The following is a 21,175-nucleotide window of genomic DNA, read 5'->3' as shown; positions in this document are numbered from 1 at the left end:
TTATTTTTGCATTTATAATGTATTTTTTGTTTTTGGATTTTGTCATAAGATTTTTTTGTCATCATTGTACAGTATCTTTGATGACCAAGCAAAGAAGACTTTGCTTGCAATACTTCGTGATCTTTGGCCGGTTGGATCATACACATATACCGATATTATAGCCAAAAAGCCGGACTGGATGGATGATGTTGTTAATGAGTTTAAGGTATATACATATATGTACAATTTTCCTTGTATTCTTTATATATATATATATATATATATTACATATACACACACACACATACATATGTTCCTTGTATATATATATTTAACTTAATTTTCTATTCCTTATATATATATATATATATATATATATATATATATTACATACTCACACACACACACATACATACACTATACCATAGATTGGATTTAGCAACGACTCGGAAGAAATTTTCCTCAAAATCGTTGCAATTGAAAAATTAAAATTAGTCTATTGCAATGCCAAAAAACTCGTTACAATTGAGTCAAAATTTCGTTAAAAAATTTGACAGGAGTATAGAAAGAACCGTCTATTGCAACATTACTAGAGAGCATTGCAGTAGATGATATTTTTGGGCTGTGAAAAATTGGCGGGCCAATGAAAATACACAGGCGGGATACATAAAATATTTTGCGTGGTTAATTAAAATAAAGTAAGAAGTTGTCTACCTCACCTCACAAACACTCATTCGACTGAAGAAAAAAGAAGGCTAGAGAGAGAGGGAAGGGAAAGAGAAGGCGACGGAGAAGGAGAGGGAGAGATGAAGATCGAAAGTGAGAGAAAAGAAAGGCCAAAGAGATGGAAAAAAGTAAACCATAGGGAGGTATTGTCTCCCCCTGACTCAATGTAATTAGGGTTTGGATCTGTGTTTACTTGAGTTTGTACTTGTGTTTAATTAAGTTTGTACATGTGTATAATCGATTATTTGTTGTTAACTAGGTCTAATTCGTGATAAATTAATGGTTTATGTTCTTAATTAGGTCATGGGTTTGTTTAATTATGAGTTGGTAATTTAGGGATTTTGTTTGTTTGTTAATTTAGGTGTTTTGTTTATTTATTTGTTAATTACGCTGCCAAGAGAATAGGTCTCCTAGAGAATTCATCATCGGAGTCCTTTTGAATTTCTGTAGTTTTGCAGGTTTTAGTTGATATCAAGATTGTGGATTAATTCTTTTGGTCATGGGAATAATTAAACCCAATATTTTTGTCTATTCTACTTTGTACAGTTTTGGATACCGCAGCAGGACAGGGGTATGTTGTGACACTATATCTGTTATTACTAGTCCCATTTGTTATTACTAGTCCCAGAACAATTGCCAGAGTTGTTGTACTGTTCTATTGAAATTTTTGGCCGTGTTCTATGACTCAATTATGTGAAAATAGGTGTACAAAAAGACTCTGTTCTGTCACCAACTTTAAATTTATAGTTCATATTTCCTTGTCTGTATTTTGTGTGAATTTAGTTGAGGGTTAGTGATTATATCAGGTCAGTAAAAGGTCTCAGGGTATCATGATAGCAGTTTGGTATCGCAGCTTTTGAGCCATCAATTTAGTTTTCCTATATATGTCACATTGAGTATATTTACATTCAAATTCATACATGCAGCGGTAGTAGCTAAATGCAAGGGTATTAGCAATTGCATATTAAAGAAAAACAAATTCATAGAACTCTTAAGTTTTGTGTAAAATGTTTAGATATCAATAATTATTTAGTTAGATGTTAATTAGCAAGGGAAGCGTCCTGGCTTTGATAGCTTTTATTCCAGTAAGTCATAGTTTTAAATCTTTTATTTTTGTCAATTAACATTCATCTCCGTAGTTGTTTTTGGAAATCTTCATACCATTTGTAACCTCTTAATAATTTTTTATATTTACAGGTATTGTACCCTGTGAGGTGCATTATCTCATATATCTATCTTGTTCCCGTTTATTATTAATTGTAAAATTATGTTGTTGACACTAAATGAAGCCGACATCATCCATTTATTGTTAATCTTACGTCTCATAGAAACTCATAGACGCACATATGCATCTTTGTAAAGGAGTACACACATCCTCAGAGCAGCTACTTTAATCTTGCTGTAAAGTTACCTAGCGACCATTTATTGCCACACATAGGGCCAAAGATGTATACCGCTTATGGGTGTTCCCAGCAACTGGGACGTGGAGACTCTGTCACGAAAATAAACTATAATGATTCAGATGTGGTATGATCTACTTTGTATTTACGGCCCACTTCGTAGTTTGAATACCAATTAAAATCAGGTCTTTTTGTTTCTTTCTTGGTTACGAAGTCTAACAAGGTATAGCAGTAAAATATTTTGTCAAGTCTTGTATCAGAACAGGAGTTTTTTTTTTACAAGAAAGATGACATTTTTGAGCTAGAACTTTTCATTAATCTATTTCCAGTTTTTACAAGTACTGTATGTAAGGCAATTATACATAATAACCATTTTTACGATTATTATGTCTTCTGTCAAAGGTGTATGTGCTTATGCATAATAAAGAGATGACATTTAGTGGTTCAGAGCTTGCAAAAATAGAACACTGGAAAGAAAAGCACCATCTTCAAGATCAGAAAGAGATATATGTAGATGGCAAAATGGGGAATGGATTGGAGCAGCAGGAACATGATGATATAGAAGAATCAGAAAACCCAGAAAGCGGTGCCCTTTGGGACATTTATCACACAGAAGATGCTTTGAAGTTTAAAGAATATCTGAGAAAGCATTTTAGAGAGTCCAGGCCTACATATTGTTTGTCGCTAAAGCAGGTACCTTTATAACTACTGGATGAGGGGTTCCCCGAGAAAATATAATATACAATATCTTACATCTCTTGTTGTTCTTTGTTCTTGTTTGTATCTCACTTTGAACTCAAGTATTCCCTATATGTCTGGTAACTCTCCTGTCATCGAGTATCAAAGAAGATAAAGTTATTCGCCGAGAAGGATAGAATTATTGGTTTGTATCTTACTTATTTTTCTCTGACCAGGCACCATCAACGGGGAAAATGATTGTTGAACCTGAAAAGACATACTTTGAAGAAAACAGGAATACTTCTAATGGACATGGTGGCCCATCATCATCAGCACAGAAAGTACCTACTTCATCAATCATCAGTAACCGTAACTAAATCTGCTCCAGATCCATTTGGCAAGGAAAGCAAGCATTTAAGAACAAATAGTCACTCTCGTTTTCATTAGCCATTAGGAGTTTAAGTTTAGTACTTCTGTAGAGTGAAATCAGTTAGGGCTGAAATCATATAGTTGTGGTTGGTAACAGTCTTAGTACTATTTTTGGGATTTGTTGGTGTTGAACCTTTAAAGGTGGATTAATATATTTTTGAAATGGTCATGTCAATTTTTTTTATTCATACTGTTGCATATATGATTATAATGTTGCCCTAAAGGTTGCTTTTTCTATTGTAAATCATTTAAAAAACAATGCAGTAGGACCAAAATTTGTTGCCACATGTGCTATATGGCAATGTTTAAACCAAAAAAAAAGTGTTGCAAATTTTGTTGCAATAAAATAACAAACTACAGCAATGATTAAGATGGCATTGCTATAGAGGAAAATTTGTTGCAATATGTGGCTCTGGCAATGATTTGAACTTGTTGCAATACATGTGTTAATTCATTGCAAAAAGGACCCTATGGCAACGGGGGCAAAGTTAACGGTCAATTTTTTGAAAATCATTGCAATAGACGCTATTGCAATGATTTTTTATAATATAGCAACTATTTTTGGGGGTTGCTAAATGCAATCTATGGTATAGTGATATATTCCTTGTATATATATGTAACTTAATTTTCTATTCTTTACATCCTATATATAAACACACACACACACATACATATATTCCTTGTAATGCTTGCTATATATATAATTAACATGTTTTTTATTTCATTTCAGTGCTTCTACAAAAATTTGAGGGGACAAAGTCGGACGGAGGCCAACTGGAGTATAAGGGAGCACGTGAAAAGAACTTGTAAAAAAATGATGAATGAGGAGAAGCGCCGCTTGGTGAGAAAAATGAAGGAAACTGGAAAGTCGGCAAAGGATCTGAGGCCGGGGTATTTTCAAGGCCCTTTTTGGGAAAATCTGTTGAAATATTGGGATAGCGACACTCACAAGCATCGATCCAAGGTTGGATCACAAAATCGAGAAAAGGTGGAGACCTTGCACACTGCCGGTGCAAAATCTTTTGAAGCAATTGAAATGGTAATTCAAAACATTTTTATTATACAATTTAGGAGTAATCAAGTTCAGTTATGTTTCTTAATTATTTAATAATGCCACATGCTTATTTTCTTGTTTAATTATATTGTACATGCTTATGGTAATTATATTGTACATGCTTATGGTAATTCAAAACATTTTTAATGAACAAATGTGATTAATTATAATTCCCTTGTTCTAGGAAATGACGGCAGAAAAAAAGGGGAAGAAACCGAAGCGCCTCGAATTGTGGGAAAGGACCCATACAACAAAAGCATCGAGGAAGGCGAGGGAGGCTAGCAAGGGGAAAAAATGCCCTCCTTTGGTCTATACTACGCCAGGGGCGATGGCCATAGCGGTTAGTATATAAATTTAGTTTTACTTGTACTTTTACATGAATTGACATATGAAATTATCCTATAATTGTACTTGTACTTAATTGTACTTAATTATTCTATATATGATTGTAGTTGAATTCATATAATTGTACTTGTACTTGCACTTAAATTCACCTTGATCATATATATCTAGTTATAAGAATGTTTAATTTGTTTGTCTACATATATACATATATACACGTAATTAACTTTAGTTTTACGTTCTTTTCAGTCTCGCTATAGTGCCATTCTAGAGAATTCAGGGGTTGACTTAACTCCGGGATCAGATTACTCGGAGCCTATAGAGTGGTGGTTGCAAGCAACAACAGACGGCGCAAATACGCCAAAAAAGAATCGGCTCATTAGATTTCCAACAGTGCCTGCAAACACGTTGTTGCCAAATCTGGCTCACCGCTTCAGAGAAACTACTAGGGGAGGTGCAAGTTCCTCGTCTTCTGTCTCCAACCGCTCAAATATACCAGACCCTCTGTTTGTGCAAGTTGTTCGCAATGCTCTCACAAACGCACAAGCAAATCCAACTAATTTCCAGCAACAGTTGGACACTGCAGAGCTAGAAGGTCTTGCTAGGAACCTTATAGAAGTTTCTGATCCGGAGAGTAGAGGAAACTTCAACTCCATTTTCTTTAGGGAGGTTGTGAATGTTGTCACGACAATCATGAGCGACATCTGCAACAAATACGAGGCTGGAACCCAAGCTGTAAGTATATAAGTATTTATATATGTGTGTGTGGGCAATGTATATTTGTGTGTTTGAATTTTATGTGGGAGGAGGTAATTATAAACGATGAATTGTTGCAGGCAATTGCAGATGCCAACAAGGATGTTACCGATGGTGAAAGTTCGGAGAACGACCTCGGTGAGGATGATGGAGATGGTGCTGGTGACGATGCTTCCGATGGTGATAGTTAGCATGTTAATTAGTTTTTAATTAGCTAACTATTATTGCTTTTGTTAATGACTTTTGGTTGGATAATTTTGGGATGCAACCTGAATTTGCATGGTTTCGCTATGTTAAAAGAATTGTATCTTGTGAATTTGCATGGTTTGGATAATTTGTATGGAAGTGTTTGGTTGTATTTGAATGATGTTTTAAATTAATGCATATTGGATGTTGTTTTTGGTTCAGAATTTGATATTATTTGGTATTTTGTTTGTGTTTGTTGGGTATGGTAAATGACAGGAAAGGTATATAGTTCATACTGTAAGCACTGCATTTTTTGAATTTTGGTGCCCAGAAAACCGACCAATTCTGGTCATTTCCGACCAAATCTGGTAATAACACACCCAGAAAACCGACCAACAGCACACATTTCCGACCAAATATGGTCATACTTGGTCTCAGAAAACCGACCAAATTCTTCATGCCGTCGATCGGTAATGAAGCATATGGGCGGACCACTAAAACCGACCAATTTTTGTGTAGCTCCAGTGGTCAGATTTAAAACAGAAGCTCAGGAGCTGGCCAAAAAAATCTCCCCGACCGACACATAACCGACCAAACGAGCCATAACCGACCGAATCAAAACCGACCATAACATTTTCCCGACCAAAACATAACCGACTAAGCTTCGTCGGTTTTGTGTTTCTTATTTCCGACCGAGTTATACCCGACCACGCTTTAGTCGGTTTTGTCTCGTTCCACGTGTCTGCCAAGTCACAAGTGGGGCCACGTTTGCGGGAATGCAAACACATTACCGACCGATTCAGGCGGTCGGAAATCGGTCGGTAATGAGACTCATTTCGGACCGACTTGGCATTTCCGACCAGGTTTTAAGGGACCAATGCTGTCGGTCGGCCGTCGGTCGGAAATGACTTCAAAACCGACCGAAATCCTTCATTTCCGACCGATTTCGGCGGTCAGAAATGCCCTGTTTTCTTGTAGTGTTCATCCTCAGCTTCCGCGGCCTCATCTCTCCTTCAGCCTCGGCTTCCGCGGCCTCATCTCACCTTCAGTCTCGGCTTCCGCGGCCTCATCTTCATCAACTCAGTCTTGGCTTCCGCGGCCTCTCCTTCAGCCTCGGCTTCCGCGGCCTCATCTTCATCAACTCAGCCTCGGCTTCCGCGACCTCATTCTCAACAACCTCGCCATTGTCTCTATCAAGCAAACACTGCCTTCACCTCCGTTAGGCAGAATCATCTTCATCTTCAAACAACTCCTTCAACATCAGCTTCATAAGAAATTTCTTCAACATATGGCGCGCCTAGTTAAAGAACGTCAACATCTTCTGCATCGCGAAGAACAACCAAGATAGGACATCTCAGGGGATGAAGGACATCAAGATCTCGTCGACATCTTCAATGCCACCAAGATCTGGGGGGTAGTTGTTATACGCAAAAATCACCATGAAGAAACGGCCCATAAAAGAAGACTATGATGGGCTCAAGAGTGGACCAAGCCCAAGCTAGCCATGTCAGTTAGAAGAGACCACTTCAAGAAGATTGCGCGCCCTATCTTCAGGGCACGCCAAGTTGAAGCTAACAGAGAAAGATCGTCATTTGAAGGGCAGAAGGGGACATATATTACCTAGGGGGACGCCCTTGGGTATGTATAGATCCTACTGTTAATTTGTCGAAGACTCTACCTTGTACTCTGAGGAGTTTCCCTCCTTGGGAGATAGAGAATCAAGATTAGAGGAGGCCTTGCTCTGTAGTCTGGCGAGTTGTCCTTGTCGAGGAGCTTGTGGAACCTTCTCGAAGATATGCCCTGGAAGGCTCTATCTCTGTAGTCTAGCGGGTTGTCCCTGTCGGGGAGTAGAGAAGCGTCCTTGCATTTGGTGTAAGTTTTGGGTGCTCGAGAGTCTACAAGGCCCAAGACTAGGCCTCATCGTATTGGGCCCCTTTCAGGAGGAAGATAGTAGAAGGGTAAGCCTAATCCTATTAGGTTTCTTAGGAGAAAAGAACTACGTACTGGCTTGATCCCCTATAAATATAGGGGTACGTAGGCAAATTAGGGGGACACGAGTTGGGAGCACCTGGAGGCAACTCGAAACCCTAATCTCAACCACCCCATATTTTCCATCACCACCACTCAGCCACCGTCACAGATCTTGATTCCGGTCACAAACCTCGAATTTTGTTAACTACCAAATTCCTCCGTTAACACTGACCAAAACCCTAATCTTTCGTATATAATCCCTCAATGGCAGAGGGTTGGCCACACACCCGCCCCTTGTATTTGATAAGTCTAGTTCTCTCACTAGAAGTGTATAATATCATCACCAAATTCTTTCTTTCACCTCTTACATTACAAATTACAATAGTAGTCAGTAGTTTTGCAATAAGATCTTTTCAAGTGATAAGATTTTCGATCAGTGTAAGTATTCATTTTATGTTTAGACAAATCATGGTATAGATCTTGATATATGTTAATATCCTGTATAACCATGTTGACAAAATTCAATTTCATCCTTGCACTTATTGAGATATAAATCAATATATCTATAATTTGTTTTCCTAAATTTCTTTTGGAATTAAATAATTTTTGAACAATTCTTATTATGATGCAAATAATTGAGATTTTTCTTTCAGATTTTGGATATAATATTGATCTTGATGTCCTTGAGTTGTTTTTGGATCTATATCTCAATGACTCAAACAATGAAGAACATGCTCCAAGTTCCCATTTTGGTAGCCAAAACTTATTATTCTTAGATCCTCTGAATATTCGGAGATTCATGGCTTTCCTAGCAACATAGCACCGAACAACATGTTTGATTTTGGTTTTGATGGTAGTGCAAAACCAAAACCAAGTTGGAATTTGAATTTGAAAGGAGGAAGATAACAAAGACCTAATCTAGATGCAGACTTTGGACGGAAAGGCACCAATGTTGCTAATTATATTTGCAGATGGTTAACATGTCAATTCTATGTTGGCAAAATTGGGTTTCAGGAAACACCACTAGTTAACATGTCAATTCTATGTCATTCCAAAATTTATTAATTTATAATATCAATAAATTGTATAAACAGAAAGGTTTGTAATCTTAGCAGACAAGTCCCTTGGTGATAATCGATGGAGTTGTCCTTGAATTAATCATGTCAGCAATGGCTTCGTCGTGTTTCGGGATGTGTCAGATGTAGGTGACCTTAATTAGGATAAAACCTGTATAGCTTATGTAATTATTTTTTAATAATATTTTGGTGATTATATTTGATTTATCTATTAATTCTATTTTTTTATGATAATATTGCCAAGACTATTTTCCTTCTTTCTATATTTATTTATGTGGTAGTTTAATTTCCATGACTTTATAATTGCTTTATGTTAATTAGATTAGAATAAATTTGGTGCTAAATTAAGTGTAAAATTATTTATGTGATTAATCAATTTTGTGATATGTGAATTATTAAAATTTTGTCCCTTGGCTTCCAATCTTTTATGTCGAGCCTACAAATTTTCTTTTTAAATAATTTATTGCAATTGCTCTAGTATGTAGAAACTTTTCGAACAAAATTCTTATAAAACTCAAATCCTTTTTAAATATCCAGTTGATATTGAATCCTTTATTTCAAATTATTATTTACTAAACTCTTTCTTCTAAAATTCTTTTAAAAATTCTCTTCAAAAATTAAAGTCTTCCAAAAATCCTATTTCCAATAAAAATTCTAGATTAGATTATTCAGTTACAAGATTGCCCTTGATTTCAAAATTGTTTTAATTCCTAGCAGGGGCAATATGGTCTTTTAATAATTAAAGAAGTAGTAACAGGGGTAAAAACCCCGATTCTTCTTCAATTCATCCGTCTCTCAAACCGCTCCTCTCTCCCTCGTGTACTCTCCCCCTTCTTCTGCAATATCAGCCGATCTCCATTGCTTCCACCAATTTTCCTTGCCGTTTTCAGTGTTTAGTAGTGATGTGAACCAATTTAAACCCTTTTGTGTCGTATATAATGTAGTGAAAGTAAGGGTATCGTTCAACGCCAAGGATCAAGGGCTCACTTAACTTATATTTTGTTAAAAAAATAATAATTGGGGTTTTTAATAAACTAATGATTAACGAAGAATTAAACTAAACAAATTAGTTTGTAAACAAGTAGAGAAACATGTTCGAAAGCATGAATATCCACCACTAAACCCATGAAACAACTCTAAATCTCGTTGGTATGTTCTGAAAGATACTTGCAGAGAGCTTGGCATGACCGCATAGAAACAAGTTCCGCTATTCGTATAACCCCATGACCGCATAGAAAGGTTAAAACGAATTACACACTAATACAATTAATCCCATGACCGCGTAGAAAGATTAATTGACTTTGCAAAGATATCAATCACATAGCATATTGGGATGACCACATACCCTAGTTAATTCAAGTATCTTCACAAGCATTGACGCGTATATAAGCACAATCAAAACATACTTTCAAGAATCAAAATTGCATAACTTTCATAAGGTTTAGGGCTTCAAAACAGCCCTCCAACAATAGAGGTTTAGCCAATCATAATCATAGTAAACACGTAAGAATCATAAAAAGAATAGAAATCGATACAGAGTGCCGATCTTTTCTCCTCTTCTCCGTGGCTCTCCTCAATAGCATGTATATAAAACTCTCTCTAACTATTCCTAATACCTAATACATCAGTGTTTTTTTTCCTAAAAGGAATATACGAGGAAATTCTCAAACTTAATAGGCTTCCCAAAGGTCAAAATTCGCAGTTGACTTTCTCCCCTGTTCCTGGGCTGTTTCAGTAAGCTTTTGATATCTGGACCCATCTAGAATGATAGAAAATTAAATTATCTTCACGTGGGCTGTTTACTCGCCCAAATCTGACTTCTAGAACCCAAGATATGGCCCAAACAATATTCCTTGTGCGGGTAGCCCAAGAGTTACGAATTTTCATCTAGTTTGCTCCAAATCCTTTCCAATTTAGAATTGCTTGCTCCCTACAATAAAATATTAAAATCTAATTAATATATGTCCAATTAAATGCAAAATATAACTAATATGAGAATAATTATAATCTAAGATATATATAAAATATATACTCTATCAAATACCCACACTTAGCATATTGCACGTCCTCAGGCAAACACATAATAAAATATTAATAACTAACTACTAACATCACTTTCGTGGATGACACGATTGCATTGAGCGTATGCAACAAGCCGTTAAACCCCTTGGCAGCCCTAGTAGGACGAGTGTTGTCTCGTGAGGGTTTATAGAAGATATACCCACAAAATCAAATATTTTCAATCATCAAGTCTCAAGCACTAACAACATCATGGTACTCCACATATGCAAACCTCAATTACATAACAATCTGAACAAGTGTGAAAGTACCAGTACTATCACGTATGCATCATTATACACAACAATCCAAGCGTGCACACAATGTCAGATAGACAAAAATATCATGAAATATACATCAAAGTCGCATCCAATAAGTAAGCATGCTATGGATAGAAAATCTCACATTGCTCTCAATTCACACAAGTGTTTGGGTGTAAGTGTTTCACTCAAATTCAATCAATATGGACATGCACTACCATAAACTTGGTTGTCCACCAAATCTCCACTACTTTGTATATATGCACGCACAAATCAAAAGGACTTTGTTAAGGGTTGTAACGAGGCTTCGGTAAGGGTAGGATATCAAAAAAATAAGCTAACAAGAGGCGAAGTTGATAACTAATAGAGCACAATGTTCACTTCTAATTAAGCACTCAACATGAAATTTGTATCATGTAAAAGGTGATCAGTCTCTCATAAGCATTAAAGCCCAAGCACATAATTATGTACTTCCCATCTTTCACATTGTAACACCAATGAACACATTCTCCACTTGATATTTCTTTTTTTTTCCTTCTTTTCAAAGTCAAGTTATTCTCCGGTAACCAAGGGCAGTGAAAAGTCACCAGAAAAAATAAGAGGAAATAAGTTAATCCCCTTAATTTGTAGTACAATTGTGCTTAATACCAGCACGTGCACATGGATCGTCCTTTTCATATGACATTGCAATTGCCACCCAATGATCTCAAAGGAGTACTTGATACTTTGTTTTTTTTTTTGATTCCCACCAAATTTTCACCCTTTGACAAAGAAATCCCCACACTTGAATGTTAACCACTGCTCCAATCAATCAAAAAATGCTCTACTAGTCATCAAGACAAAAATAAACAAGTAGGCTTAAAATTCATAGATTGGTGATGAACAAAAAAAATGGACACAAGCTTCAAGGGGGTTCACTAAGGATATAATTCTTTGGGTACTGTTTGGATAAATGAGGTTAATCCTAGTGCCTTTATCATTTTCATGCATACACATAACATTTAATCTCAATAAGGTTTAAACCATGTTCAAGAGCAACAAGCCAAATGATGAACACCACTCACAAAAGAATTAGATTGATATAAATTGTATCAATCATAAATTAGGCTCAAAATTTCACCAGGTGAAAGCATGCTTTACTCATAGAAATTGACTAAGATGCATCTCAAGTTTTAAAATTTTCGCAAGCACACACAAGGAATTATCATGCATTGAATGATTTTTATCATGGATATGATGCTCAGAATTAATCATGCAAATTAGTCTACACTATGTGTATAAGTATTCACTAAACATGCTTTGAGACAAGATAATTATATACAAATTTTTTTTTAAATTTATCAATTTTTTTTGGATTTTTAATATATATAATAATAATAATAATTCGTGAGAACACATCCCCACACTTGGATGGTTCATTGTCCTCAATGAATAATATAAAAACTTAATTAATATAATATAATATATAAATTAATTAATAATATATTATAGTTAAGAATACTCCCCTGATAATTAAGTGTAGTGTTGAGCATCTCCGGTAATTGCCTTAAAGTTAATGCATCTTGAGTTTCCACCACAATAACTAGTTTGGTCTAGTGGCTGTCATGTTGCCCTCTTATCTTGGAAGTGAGGAGTTCAAACCCATTATGCGCACTCCTCCACCGTCCAAAAGCACAATTAACGCACGGAGTCCTGTAACACTTCACAAACATTATCAAAATACCTTGAGAGAGATAAAAAAAATAAAAAAAAATCTAGCTGTCTATCTAATAATAATAATAATAATATAATAATAGTAGTAATAATAATATTATCAATAATATTAACTAACCATACAATAGGCTTGGGTTGCCTCCCAAGAAACGCTTTTCTTTAACGTCTTTGGCTAGACATGATGTCACAGAACTTAAGCACCAGAGATAATCACATCATTAAGAGCCTCGCTCCCCTTGATATAATTAGAAGGATCCTCCAAATAAGGTTTAAGACGATGTCCATTTACCTTAAAAATTTCCCCATTGCTTTTCTTAATCACCACAGCTCCATGTGAAAATACCTCAACAATTTCAAAAGGACCAATCCATCGTGATCGCAACTTTCCAGGAAAAAGACGCAATCGAGAATATTACAAAAGAACTTTCTGTCCAACCTCAAAATTCTTCCTTTGAATCATTTTATCATGGAAAATCTTTGTCTTCTCCTTGTAAATTCGAGCGCTCTCATAAGCTTCATTACGCAGTTCTTCCAACTCAGACAATTGCTACTTGCGATGCAAACCAGCCTCATCAAGGCTCATGTTGAACTTCTTAATAGCCCAATATGCTTTATGCTCAAGTTCCACTGGTAGATGACAAGGTTTGCCATATACAATGCGATAAGGAGACATACTAATGGGTGTCTTGTATGCCGTCCTATAAGCCCAAAGTGCATCATCTAACTGTTGACTCCAATCTTTTCGTGTAGATCCTATAGTCTTTTACAGAATTTGTTTGATCTCCCTGTTGGACACTTCTGCTTGTCCATTAGTTTGAGAATGATAAGGCGTAGATACCTTATGTGTGTTGTTGTACATACGAAATAATGCCTCAATGGTCCGATTGCAGAAATGAGACCCTCCATCACTAATAACAATTCTCGGCATCCCAAACCTAGCAAAAATATGTGTCCTCAAGAAGTCTGCAACCACTTTAGAAGGATTAGTGCGGGTGGCCTTAGCTTCCACCCACTTCGACACATAATCAACAGCCAACAATATATATAGATAACCATTAGAATTTAAGAATGGACCCATGAAATCAATACCCCAAACATCAAATAATTCAACATTTAGAACAAGTTGCAATGGCATTTCATTCTTCGCAGTAATGTTCCCCACTCGCTGACATCTATCAGAGATTTTACAAAACTCCCTAGCATCTTTGAATATTGTGGGCCAATAAAAACCACACTCCAATAGCTTATGTGCAGTTCTTTTTGCTCCAAAATGACCTCCACATGCATAATTGTGACAAAATCTCAACACAGATATAAATTCATTGTTAGGCACAACCCTCCTTATAATTAAATCAGGATAATGCTTCCAAAGATACGGATCATCCCACACATAAAATTTTGAATCATGTTTAATCTTATCTTTTTGTGCACGAGTCAGTGTACTAGGCAAACTTTTATCATACAAATAGTTCACTATGTCTGCATAGCACGGTGTGACCTCAGTAAGAGAACTTACCTCAATCTGGAGAAGTTGTTCATCCGAAAAAGTCTCAGTTAGGGGAACATCTTCTTCGTCCCTCACCAAGCAACTTAGATGATCAGCTACCACATTCTCGGATCCCTTCTTATCCTTGATTTCGATGTCAAACTCTTGTAGTAATAAGATCCAATGGATCAGTCGTGGCTTTGTCTCCTTCTTAGCCAACAAGTACTTAAGAGCTACATGATCTGTATATACGATCACCTTTGTACCAAGCAAGTATGATCAAAATTTCCCCAAAGCAAAGACGACAGTTAGCAATTCCTTCTCAGTGGTAGCATAGTTGAGTTGTGCATCATTCAAAGTTCTAGAAGCATAATAAATAGCATGCACCTTCTTGTCCTTCCGTTGCCCAATTACAGCTCCAACAGCATAATCTGACGCATCACACATTATTTCAAAAGGTAAGCTCCAATCTGGTGCCTGTATGATAGGAGATGATGTAAGCTTCTGTTTTAACTCCTCAAATGCCACCTTACACTCATCATTGAACTCGAAAAGTACATCCTTCTGAAGAAGATTTGTTAATGGCCTTGTTATTTTAGAAAAGTCCTGAATGAATCTTCTATAAAAACCAGCATGGCCAAGAAAAGATCTAATCTCCTTTACACTTGACGGAGTGGGTAGGTACCGTATCAAGTCAATTTTATATTTATCGACCTCAATGCCTTTTGAAGAAATCACATGTCCAAGAACAATACCATGAGTTACAATAAAGAGGCATTTTTCCCAGTTGAGCACTAAATTTGTTTCTTCACATCGTTTCAAAACAAATCCCAAATTCTTCAAGCAATCATCAAAGTTATCCGCAAAGACACTGAAATCATCCATGAAAACCTCAATAATTTTCCCCACATAATCAGAGAATATGCTCATCATACATCTTTGGAATGTCCCAGGGGCATTACACTGACCAAACGACAAGCGCCTAAAGGCAAAGGTACCAAAAGGACAAGTAAATGTCGTCTTCTCTTGATCCTCTGGAGCTATAGCAATCTGATTATATCCAGAATACCCATCTAAGAAACAATAGTACTCATGACTGGCTAACCTTTCCAACATTTGATCAATGAATGGCAGGGGAAAATGATCTTTCCTTGTAGCATTGTTGAGAGGCCTGTAATCAATACAAACACGATGACCATTCACTGTACGTTGAGGCACCAACTCATTCTCCTCATTTGCTACCACTGTAATACCAAACTTCTTAGGAACAACATGAACAGCAGAAACCCACTTAGAGTCAGAAATTGGATAGATGATCCCATTGTCTAGTAGCTTGATGACTTCTTTTTTCACAACCTCCATCATAGGAGGATTGAGTCGCCGTTGAGGAACTCTAACAGGTTTGGCACCTTCTTCCAAGTGAATTCTATGAACACATAGTGTGGGGCTGATTCCCCTAATATTCGTCAAACTCCAACCAATAGCTTTAATGTGACTATGGACCAACTCCACCACTTTTTCTTCTTGCACAGATGTGAGCTTTGGCGAGACTATTATCGGTAATGTCTCGTCTTTCCCAAGAAAAACATACTTGAGATGGGAAGGCAATGGCTTAAGGTCCAATTTTGGTGGTTGAACAACTGAAGGCAACTGCTTTTCAATAGAAGTTTTGGGGAATGCAAAGTTATGTTCACCGGAAAGACTCTTCGCTCCTTGTAAGGCATTGCACTGCTCCATAATTCCATCTGTATGAGTGATATAGACCTCCTCAAGAACTTGAGGATTCCCTTCCTTATCAACACCAATGCCTTGGGATATCACTCTTTCTAATACATCATCCTTCATCAGCTCGAAGTACTCTTGAGCAATGCTACCAGTTGTACTCACTGTAAAGCATGTCTCAGTATCCACGGGATATCGCATCATCTCAAACATGTTGAACTTAATGGTTTCATTATCAAAGTCCACACTAAGTTCTCCCCTTGCAACATCAATTTTTGTTTGAGCAGTACACATGAATGGTCTACCAAGAATAAGTTGCGCATTATTCGCATCTCCCATGTCTAAGATATAAAAATCAGCTGGATATTGAAACATGCCTTTCGGGTAAACGTGAGATCTATCATATGATAAAATTGTAACACCATCTGTTTTAAGTTCAGTTTTAATACACAATTTATCATACAAGCTAGATGGCATAACATTAATTGATGCACCCAAATCAAGTAACGCATTCTCAAATTTAGATTTACCAATGGTGCAAGGAATAGTGAAGCTCCTTGGATCCTTACACTTTCTTGGTAACCTTCCTTGTAGAACCGCAGACACATTCTCCTTCATCTCAACAACTTCACTACCCTTGAGCCTCCTTCGTTTAGTGCACAAGTCCTTCAATACCTTGGCATATGCTGGAAGATTCCGAATGCATTACAGTAAAGGCAAATTAATGTGAACCTTGCGAAAAGTCTCCAAAATATTTGTCCCTAATGCACTCTTCTTTGTCTGAACCAACATAGCTGGGAAAGGGACAGAATCGAAGCGACTATTAGTAATAACCGAACATGAAGGTTTAAGAGACTTACTAGCAGAAATTGGAGAAGTATGTTTCTCCTCAAAATTGTTGTGCACAATTGCAGCTTCAGCCTCATTCTCATGACTATCCTCCTTGGCTTGAGAATTCCCCTTTGCTTCATCTGATTTGTTGTGTGAAGTTGTTTCAGTTGCTGGGTCTCTTTCGATGCCACGCTTATCAACCTGATTTTCCGATATCTTTTGAGTGGGAATGACATTCCGACCACTCTCAGTAGTAATGATGTTAGCATGCTCGAATTTCAAATTTGGTTGTGTATTTCCAGGCAACCGTCCGGGCTCATGTTCTTGATTAATTTTCTTTATCACTTCCCCAAGTTGCTTCTGCATCTCTCTAATGTCTTGAGAATTGGTAATGCACTGCTTTTGCACATCCCTGATATCTTGAGAGTTTGTAGTGCATTGTTTTTGCATTTCCGTTTGCCCATCAACCAACTTGGACAATAATTTCTCAATAGTGTTATCATTGTTCGTGCTTTGAGAAACTTGCCCCCTTTGTAGAAAACCAGGGGGTGCAGAATTGTTTTGAAACTGAAACCCATTCAAAGCATTGTTAGTGTTCCCGTACCTCAAGTTGGGATGATCCTTCCATCTTAAATTGTAAGTATTCGAAAACTGATTTGCTCCTTGGTTTCCAAAGCCAATAGCATTAACATCTTCTAAAGTAGGTTCAACCAATGTAGGACATGCATCAGTAAAATGTCCCTGAGTTGAGCAAATACAACAGACTTGAGCTTTCGGTGCTTTACCACTCAATAGTAATGCATTCAATTTTTCGATACTCTACTCAATATTTGAGAGCCTTTGATCAGATTGAGCTCCCTGAGTAGTGCCAGAACTTGCACGACTACCATATTGAAGTTCATTAGCAGCTCCCTTAGCAATTAGTTTCTTCGCAGCACCATGAGATAAATCTACATAAGCACCACCAACAGCTGAATTCAAGAGTTTCTTTTCACCTTCATGAAGACCTTTATTAAAAAAATGAAGAAGACTCCCCTTAGAAAATCCATGTTGTGGGCATCTCTTTTGCAGCTTTTGAAATCTTGCATAATATTCAACATAAGTTTCAGTGGCATTTTGATGAATTCCAGCTATTTGGCTTCTCATGTTCATGACTCGAGTTGCCGGATAGAATTTCTGCAAGAATTCTTGGGGCAGTTTCTCCCAAGAAGTAATAAAACCCACTGGCATTTCTTCTAGCCAGTCAATAGCTGATCCGTCAAGAGAGAATGGAAAAGCCTTCATCTTCAGAATTTGAGGGTCGTCCATGTTAGGTCCCATGCTTTCCACAATAGTCACGAACCTAGAGAGATGTTGATTACGTTCCTCAGTTGGAAGATCATGGAAGACTGGTAGTCTCATGAGCAAATTCTGCTTGATTTCAAAATTGTTGCTTTTCCCCACAGCAGGATTAGGATAGACCATACATGAATGGCCAATATTAGCAACCGAAACAGCAACATCATCACGAAGTGTAGGTACTATAGCCATATCGACTACAATGAGCTTCCCTTCACTTTCCTTATCAAATTGATCACTTTTATTCTCACTCTTTTGATGAAAGAGCTTTTCAGGATTATCTTCAAACGGTTCAAGAGGTTCTCCAGATGTCCGGGTTTTAACCATGTACCTGAAAACACAAACCGTTTAAACCAAACTAACACAAACTAACACAAAATAAAAGTAACGCAAATTTTAATCCCCGGCGGCGCGGCGCCAAAATTGATGTGAACCAATTTAAACCCTTTTGTGTCGTATATAATGTAGTGAAAGTAAGGGTATCGTTCAACGCCAAGGATCAAGGGCTCACTTAACTTATATTTTGTTAAAAAAATAATAATTGGGGCTTTTAATAAACTAATGAATAACGAAGAATTAAACTAAGCAAATTTGTTTGTAAACAAGTAGAGAAACATGTTGGAAAACATGAATATCCACCACTAAACCCATGAAACAACTCTAAATCTCGTTGGAATGTTCTGAAAGATACTTACAGAGAGCTTTCCATGACCGCATGGAAACAAGTTCCGCTATTCGTATAACCCCATGACCGCATAGAAAGGTTAAAACGAATTACACACTAATACAATTAATCCCATGACCGCATAAAAAGATTAATTGACTTTGCAAAGATATCAATCACATAACATATTGGGATGACCACATACCCTAGTTAATTCAAGTATCTTCACAAGCATTGACACGTATATAAGCACAATCAAAACATACTTTAAAAAATCAAAATTGCACAACTTTCATAAGGTTTAGGGCTTCAAAAAAGCCCTCCAACAATAGAGGTTTAGCCAATCATAATCATAGTAAAACACGTAAGAATCATAAAAAGAATAGAAATCGATACAGACTGCCGATCTTTTCTCCTCTTCTCCGTGGCTCTCCTCAATAGCACATATTTAAACTCTCTCTAATTATTCCTAGTACCTAATACATAAGTGTTTTTTTTCCTAAAAGGAATATACAAGGAAATTCCGAAACTGAATAGGCTTCCTAAAGATCAAAATTCGCAGTTGACTTTCTCCGATCAAAATTCGCAGTTGACTTTCTCCCCTGTTCCTGGGCTGTTTCAGCAGGCTTTTGACATCTGGACCATATAAAATTAGATTATCTTCGCGTGGGTTGTTTACTCGCCCAAATCCGACTTCTAGAACCCAAGATATGGCCCAAACAATATTCCTTATGCGGGTAGCCCAAAGTTACGAATTTTCATCTAGTTTGCTCCAAATCCTTTCCAATTTAGAATTCCTTGCTCCCTGCAATAAAATATAAAAATCTAATTAATATATGTCCAATTAAATACAAAATATAACTAATATGAGAATAATTATAATCTAAAATATATATAAATATATACTCTATCAAGTAGCTGTAATATTCTACCTGATTACTCCCTTTCCTTAATTGTATGCAAACCCTTTGATATATGCATGTATGTGTTGGCTGTGATTAGGGTTTCAGCCCAAGAGGTGGCTTTGTTGTGCGATTGTATGAGAAAGGAGGCTGCGAGCCTCATCTGGGTCGAGAGCTCGTGAAAACGAATCTCCCCAAGTGAAGGCTGGTCATGGCGATGAACTACAGTGAGTCATGGCCGGGGTTTTGTGATATTTTGATTGTTGGGTTGATTTTGAGGCTTGATTTATGATTGATTGTTGTTGCGTGTCAGTTTTTAGTATAGAGTTAGTGATTACAAGTATTAATTAGTTTTGGGTAAAACTGAATCTTGAGTTTCTTTGTTGTTTTCGGTCGAATCTCTACTTGAACTACTTTGATTTATGATCCTTGCTAGCTACATGAGGTTTTTGGTGACAGATTCTATGTGTTCAAGGGCTCCCGTGTAGAGAATTGAGATATTGGAAGTTGCATATTAGTTTTTAGGCCTTAATAGTCAATTTTTGGTAATGCTTAAGAGTCAATTTGTGGTACCATGCTGCTAGGACAAACCTGCCTTATTTTGATATGCTTAAGAATGGTGTGAAATTGTTGTTGGTTAGTGTGTAAATTCTGGAAGCTGAAATTTTTCTCTGTTTTGGATACTAATTAAGCATGTTGAGAGTAGTTGTACATTATCAAAACCTCTGTAACTAGATGCTATGTAGAGTCTTCTGTGATTACCAAGAAGAATTACTTGACTTGGATATGTATAATTAAAGTTATGAATTTTGTAAGCTAATAGTTTCAACCTCCCTTCTATAGTTGCAATTATGTTGTGTACTTCATTTTCAAAAATGCATAACTTAATAACCACACGTCCAGATCTGCTTTTGTTGTTTTTATAATGTGGTTATGTGATTAGTCTTTGGTTTGTATGCTTTGAATATCATGATTTGAGGTCGTTTTGTATTTTATAAAAATTGGATTAGCTAGATATGTCAAAATTGTCCAAGTCTGCCCTGTTTTGCTAAATGAGACATTGTGCAAGTTCTATAAATGATAAAATGATAGAATCTTTTTGGATTGACTATATAATTCCAATTATTATATTTTCTGTTCATATTTCTTAGAGAAAAGACTTGATATATCATGCTATAAACTGAAGTAATTGAGATACTTGCTGCTCAATGGTGTTAAATAGTTGACTTAAACTTTTAATTCCCGTTTCGTTACTTGATCAATTTTTTCATACCTTATATGGTTAGAAAGCTCTTTGAATATCCTACCTTTCTTGATGGACGTTCATTTGATATTGAGATAGCCTAATGGTAGTAAATTGCTAATCTTTCAGTGGCTGTCCGGCAGTTTATGTGACTGAGAAATAACTGTAAATTAGACAATAATTTTATGTGTTAGATGTATGATATCTGTATATATGCATATGTGAGATTCTTGTTTATATGTTATGTGTAAATAATATATTATGTGGTTGTTGTATATTATATATACATTATTTATTTAGTTATTATTTCATTGTTTCATTCAATTCTTATTTGATTATATAATATTACATACTATTATCT

General features: G+C 36.4%; 1 protein-coding gene across 2 annotated transcripts; it reads left to right on the top strand.

Annotated features, from left to right (window-relative positions):
• The first annotated feature begins 690 nt into the window (after positions 1 to 690).
• Positions 691 to 3,400, top strand: LOC108203230 (lysine-specific demethylase JMJ26-like). 2 transcript variants are annotated; one of them, XM_064086403.1, is made up of 4 exons: positions 691 to 848; positions 2,068 to 2,232; positions 2,508 to 2,798; positions 3,020 to 3,400. In XM_064086403.1, the coding sequence occupies exons 1-4, from the start codon at positions 786 to 788 to the stop codon at positions 3,158 to 3,160; spliced, it is 660 nt and encodes a 219-aa protein (XP_063942473.1). In that variant the 5' UTR covers positions 691 to 785; the 3' UTR covers positions 3,161 to 3,400. The 2 variants fall into 2 exon arrangements, with proteins under 2 accessions (XP_063942473.1, XP_017227476.2); XM_017371987.2 differs by lacking the exon at positions 2,068 to 2,232.
• The last annotated feature ends 17,775 nt before the right edge of the window (positions 3,401 to 21,175 follow it).

This window comes from Daucus carota, chromosome 2, assembly GCF_001625215.2.
Source record: "Daucus carota subsp. sativus chromosome 2, DH1 v3.0, whole genome shotgun sequence".
NCBI classification, from domain to species: Eukaryota; Viridiplantae; Streptophyta; class Magnoliopsida; order Apiales; family Apiaceae; genus Daucus; species Daucus carota.
The sequence above is the reverse complement of the archived record's forward strand: the minus strand, read 5'-3'. Positions and strand labels throughout refer to the sequence as shown.